Genomic DNA, 5,933 nt, shown 5'->3' with positions numbered 1-5,933 from the left:
CCTTCAAGGTAGTCTGGTAGCAGGACTGACATTCTCCTGATCTCCCTTGGCCGCCTTAATGCCCCAGGGAGTTGGGAAATTGACCAGCTGATGCAAGAGTCGAAGGTACGGCCCCTGTCGTTGATCCAAGGGCCTTCCTAGTATCACATTATACGATGAAAGGGCAGTCGACGACTAGGAATTTTGTGGCCTGGTTTATTCCCTCGGCGTATACGGGGAGAAGAACCTCTCCTAAGGTTTGCTTGACCTCTCCGCTGATGCCTACAAGGGGAGTCGCCTTTACTAGTTAGAGCTGTAGGTTCAACCCCAGGTTGGCGAAGGCCGAGTGAAAGATTATGTTGCTGGAGCTCCCATTGTCTACTAGTATTCGCTTGACCAAGCAGTTTGCTATGGTAAGTGAAATGAACAAGGGATCGTGGTGAGGAGCAAGGACTTTCCTCCTGCTCCCTCGCAGTGAAGCTGATCTCGTCTGTTCCGAGGAGTAGGCGCTTAGGACCCTCGACCTCTTGGCCGTCCTGGGCGTTGCGAGTACCTTCTCTTGGCAGCGGCACTACTAATTCCGCTTATCTCCGATCCGCTGTTATAACATGGATCACTCGATCTTGCTGTGGTGGCAATGCGGGAGCAGCTTCGATAGGGAGACCGGGACCTTCCTTATTTAGAAGGTTTCTTGGCCTTATCCGAGGGAACTCCCTTAGGTAGCCTTTCTTGAGGAGCTCGGCGACTCCATCTTCAGGGCTATGCAATCCTCCGTAGTGTGACCATGGTCACTATGGAACTCGCACCATCGCTTGGGGTTTCGATTAGCCTTTGCGGCCTTCATCTTAGGAGGCCACTTGACTTGAGGACCCATTTGTCGTAGGACACCGATCAGTTCCGGTTTGGATATCGCAAGATGAGAGATATCGGGCCAAGTGGATACCATCATCCCCTCGGATCTAGGCAAGGGTCGATGTTGGTACCTGCCCCTGCTCGGGTTACTAGTCTCCCTAGCGGACTTGGGATGAGAGGGCTCGTCACGATCATTCCTAGTTGGCTTTGAGGACTTCTGATCGTACTTCGGACAGGGTTTCGCCCTGCTAGCAACATCTTCTTCCCACCTTACTTGAGCCCAAGCACGAGACAATATGTCCTCCATAGTCCTGCACTTGTATTTGATCAGTTCCTTGTAGAGATCTCCCTCCGGAAGTAGGCCCCGCTTGAAGGCTGAGATAGCCGTATCAACATTGCACTCAGGGATGACCACCTTCTCTTGGTTGAAGCGTGCTATGTAGGTACGAAGGGGTTCGTTCCTATGCTGGAGGACTTCATAGAGGTCGTCTGAGTTTTTCTCTAGGTTGCGACTACTAGCAAATTGCTCTACGAACTTGTCGCTAAGGGCTGCAAAGGACTTGATGGACTTGGTAGGAAGATTGATGTACCACTGGAGAGCAGGACTAGTCAAGGTTGATCTAAATCCCTTGCACATGGTAGCTTCCCGTGCATCCCGGGGGATTGCTACTGCTAGCATGCGTTGTTTATACTGGGCGATATGATTTTTATGATCCCCAGTACCTTCATACATCTTTATGCTCGGGAAAGAGAACTTTCGTGGCATCTCCACCGAAGCGATCTCTTCCACGAAAGGTGTATCGGAGTAGGACCCCTGATTACTCCTTCGGATAAGAGGAGTTATCCCTGGGAACCTTTCTACCATAAATTGAATGGTGTCGAACCTTTCGGAGACCACCCTTTCTAAGTAGGCTGCTAAAGCCGGATCTGAGATCCCAGGATCATCGGGTGAGTATTCTTCATCCTACGTATCGGAATCGCTATCCACTTGCACTCGGGTCCCATCGTTTACAGCTTCTCGGCCTTTGGGTTCGTTGTCGGCGGAGACGGGTCGATGAGGTGCTCCTTCACCATCCACTACAAGAAAATCGAGTATTAATAGCATCAGAAAAACGCTATGTAACGATAACATAGCGGTATTAGGTATTCTGTATCATCGGCCGCGATAATAGGTCTACTACTTAAGATATTATTGTGCTACCGTATTGTGACATATCATAACGCTTTTCAAAATGCAAGTGAATATTCTTTAATAGCATTTTTTGTTTGTTATTTTTTTACATTATTATATTGTATATATTAACTGTTATTTTTAGTATTACTATTGATATTAAATAAATGTAATTGTTTCTTTAATATTCTTTTATACGAAATAGAAATAAAAATTACTTTTTATTAATAACTTACAAAAATTGATGTATAACACTAAACCAAAGCAAGAAAAAATAATCTAGATCCAAACTAAACAAAAAACACTAAACCAAACCAAAAACCCTAAATCTAAACATCATCAGCCGCACCACAAGTCACACAAATCAAAAACCCTAGATCTAAGCATCCACCACGCCGTTTATCCTTTGTCTTCACTCTCCCATGAGCAGAGGCGGCTAGCACCACCACCACGCCGTACGTGCTCCGTCTTCAAGCTCATGACAATCACCTCTGCTCACGACCCACTACCTTCCTGTACCAAATCAAACAAAAATCAGGGAGAGCAACAGAGAAAGAGAGCGAGATAGAGAGAGAGAGAGAGAGGGAGAGTGTGCGTACCAGTTCCTTTGGAGGCAGCTTGTTGAATCAAGGTGAGAGGCACCATGGTAACCTCAGGCGCCATCAGTTTCTTCTCCAGTAGCGATATCGCAATCTCGGTATCTCCTCCGTGGCTAGATCCGCTCTGAACCACCGACGCGTCTGAGTATACAGCCACCGTAATCCACAGTAGCAACAACACACCCTCATCTCCTTGGCCGACGAAACGAGCCAAGCTTCAGAGCTTTCGGGGAATTCAGCGACAGAGGCGATGGACAAGGTTTGGTGGTGCCCTTATTTGAAAATCAATGAGTAATTTGGATACAGAGAGAGATAAGTTAAGGAGGCAAGAAGAAAAATAAGAAAAGGGATAACTTAGAAAGAGGAGAGGTTTTATCGTGAAAAGAAAATTTGGAGATAAGAGAGAGAAGATGAGTTTTGTATTTGAAGATAAAATGAGCTATCTTAAGTAGTAGACCTATTATCGCGGCCGATGATACAGCATTAATACCGCTATGTTATCGTTACATAGCGTTTTCCCGATGCTATTAATACTCGATTTTCTTGTAGTGGATGGTGAAGAAGTACCTCGTCGGCCTGCCTCCACTGAAGACGAACCCGAAAGCCGAGAAACCGCGAGCGATGGGACCCGAGTACAAGTGGATAGCGACTCCGATACGGAGGACGAAGAGTACTCACCCGATGATCCTGGGATCTCAGATCCGGCTCTAGCAGCCTACTTAGAAAGAGTGGTTTTCGAAAGGTTCGACACCATTCAATCTATGGTAGAAAGGCTCCCAGGGGTAGCTCCTCCTATTCAAAGGAGTAACCAGGGGTCCTACTCCGATACACCTTTCGTGGAAGAGATTGCCTCGGTGGAGATGCCACGAAAGTACTCTTTCCCGAGCATAAATATGTATGAAGGTACCGGGGAACCCGACAATCATATCACCCAGTACAAGCAACGCATGCTAGCAGTAGCAATCCCTCGGGATGCACGGGAAGCTACCATGTGCAAAGGATTCAGATCAACCTTGACCGGCCCTGCTCTTCAGTGGTATATAATTCTGCCTACCAAGTCCATCAAATCCTTTGCAGCCCTTAGCGACAAGTTCGCAGAGCAATTCGCCAGCAGCCGTGACCTAGAGAAAAAATCGGACGATCTCTATGAAGTCCTCCAGCATAGGAACGAGCCCCTTCATTCCTACATTGTGCGCTTCAACCAAGCGAAGGTGGCTATCCCTGAGTGCAACGCTCATACGGCTATCTCAGCCTTTAAGAGGGGTCTACTTCCGGAGGGAGATCTTTACAAGGAACTGGTCAAATAAAAGTGCAGGATTATGGAGGACGTACTGTCTCGTGCTTGGGCTCAAGTAAGATGGGAAGAAGACGTTGCTAGTAGGGCCAAAGCCGGTCGAAGTATTAGCAGAAGTCATCAAAGTCTATTAGGAGTGACCGAGATGAGCCCTCTCACCCCAAGTTCGCTAGGGATACTAGTAATCCGAACAGGGGCAGGTACCAGCATCGACCTTTGCCTAGATCCGAAGGAATGATGGTGTCTACTTGGCCTGACATCTCCCACCTTGCGATATCCAAACAGGAACTGATCGGTGTCCTACGAAAAATGGGTCCTCAAGTCAAATGGCCTCCCACGCAGAGGCTAATCGAAACCCCAAGCGATGGTGCGAATTCCATAGTGACCATGGTCACACTACGGAGGACTGCATAGCCCTGAAGATGGAAGCCTCTGAGCTCCTCAAGAAAGGCTACCTACGGGAATTCCTTTCGGATAAGGCCAAGAACCTCCTAAATAAGGAAGGTCCCGGTCTCCCTACCGAGGCAGCTCCTGCATTACCACCACAACAAGACCGGGTGATCCATGTCATCTCAGGCGGATCGGAGGTAAGCGGAATTAGCAGTGCCGCAGCCAAGAGAAGTACTCGCAATGCTAGGAACGACCAAGAGGCCGAGGGTCCCAAGCGCCTACTCCTTGGAACAGAAGAGATCAGCTTCACTGCAAGGGAGCACGAGAAGGTCCTGGCTCCTCACCATGATGCTCTCGTCAATTCACTTACCATAGCAAACTGCTTGGTCAAGCGAATACTAGTAGACAACGGGAGCTCCAGCAACATAATCTTCCATTCGGCTTTCGCCGACCTAGGGCTGGAACCTACAACTCTAACCAGAAAGGCGACATCCCTTGTAGGCTTCAGTGGAGAAGTCAAGCAAACCCTAGGAGAGGTCCTTCTCCCCGTGTACGCCGAGGGGATAAACTAAGCCACAAAGTTCCTAGTCGTCGACTGCCCTTCATCATACAACGTGATATTGGGAAGGCCTTGGATCCACGACATGGGAGCCGCACCTTCAACTTTGCATCAGCTGGTCAAGTTCCCAACCCCCTGGGGCATTAAGGCGATCAAGGGAGATCAAGAGAACGCCAGGTCCTACTATCAGACTACCCTTAAGGGAAAGACTCAGATCTTATAGCAATTACAGAAGAAGCTTCCGGCCCCACACACAGAAGAGCCGGAAGTGGAAGGAATGGATGAGGTCCCACTCACGGAAGGGAACTCGAGCCGAAACTTAAAGATAGGCTCCAAGCATCCGGAAGGCCTGAGAAGGAGATTGGTCGATTTCCTAAGATCCAACTCCGATTGCTTTGCCTGGTCTCATGAACATGCCTGGGATTGACCCCGATGTCATCATGCATCAACTCAAAGTGGATCCCATGCATCCTCCTGTCAGACAGAAGAGGAGGAAATTCGCTCCTGAAAGGGACGAGATAATCAACGAAGAGGTCAAGAACCTACTAGACGCCGGGTTCATACGAGAGGTGCAATACCCAGAATGGCAAGCTAACATAGTGGTCGTTAGTAAAAAGAACGGGAAGTGGAGAGTCTGTATCGACTTCACAGACCTTAATAAGTCCTGTCTTAAAGATCCCTTCCCTCTGCCTCACATCGACAAGCTAGTCGACGCAACTGCTGGTCATCAGCTGATGAGTTTCATGGATGCGTTCTCCGGATATAACCAGATCCTAATGCATCCTGACGACCAAGAGAAGACCTCATTCATGACCTCAAGGGGTATCTACTGTTACAAGGTTATGCCTTTCGGATTGAAGAACGCCGGCTCGACCTATCAAAGGCTTGTCAACATGATGTTCGCCGATCAGATAGGGCAGACCATGGAAGTCTACATTGATGACATGTTGGTAAAGTCCCTGGATGCCGAGGACCATATCTCACACCTTCAACAAGCCTTCACCACTCTCAGGAGGTACAACATGAAGCTAAACCCTTCAAAGTGCTCGTTCGGAGTAAGCTCGGGAAAGTTCCTAGGGTATATAGTCA

General features: G+C 48.4%; 2 protein-coding genes across 2 annotated transcripts; one reads left to right on the top strand and one right to left on the bottom strand.

Moving 5' to 3' along the window:
• Positions 1-694: 694 nt before the first annotated feature.
• Positions 695-1,468, bottom strand: LOC130495734 (uncharacterized). The gene has a single exon (XM_056987228.1). The coding sequence runs from the start codon at positions 1,466-1,468 to the stop codon at positions 695-697; it is 774 nt and encodes a 257-aa protein (XP_056843208.1).
• Positions 1,469-3,920: 2,452 nt separating this feature from the next.
• LOC130495733 (uncharacterized) lies at positions 3,921-4,857 on the top strand. Its single transcript, XM_056987227.1, has 2 exons — positions 3,921-4,095; positions 4,181-4,857. Exons 1-2 carry the CDS (start codon positions 3,921-3,923, stop codon positions 4,855-4,857), a joined length of 852 nt encoding a protein of 283 aa, XP_056843207.1.
• The last annotated feature ends 1,076 nt before the right edge of the window (positions 4,858-5,933 follow it).

The sequence above is a fragment of the Raphanus sativus genome, chromosome 6 (assembly GCF_000801105.2).
Source record: "Raphanus sativus cultivar WK10039 chromosome 6, ASM80110v3, whole genome shotgun sequence".
Lineage (NCBI taxonomy): Eukaryota > Viridiplantae > Streptophyta > Magnoliopsida > Brassicales > Brassicaceae > Raphanus > Raphanus sativus.
The sequence above is the reverse complement of the archived record's forward strand: the minus strand, read 5'-3'. Positions and strand labels throughout refer to the sequence as shown.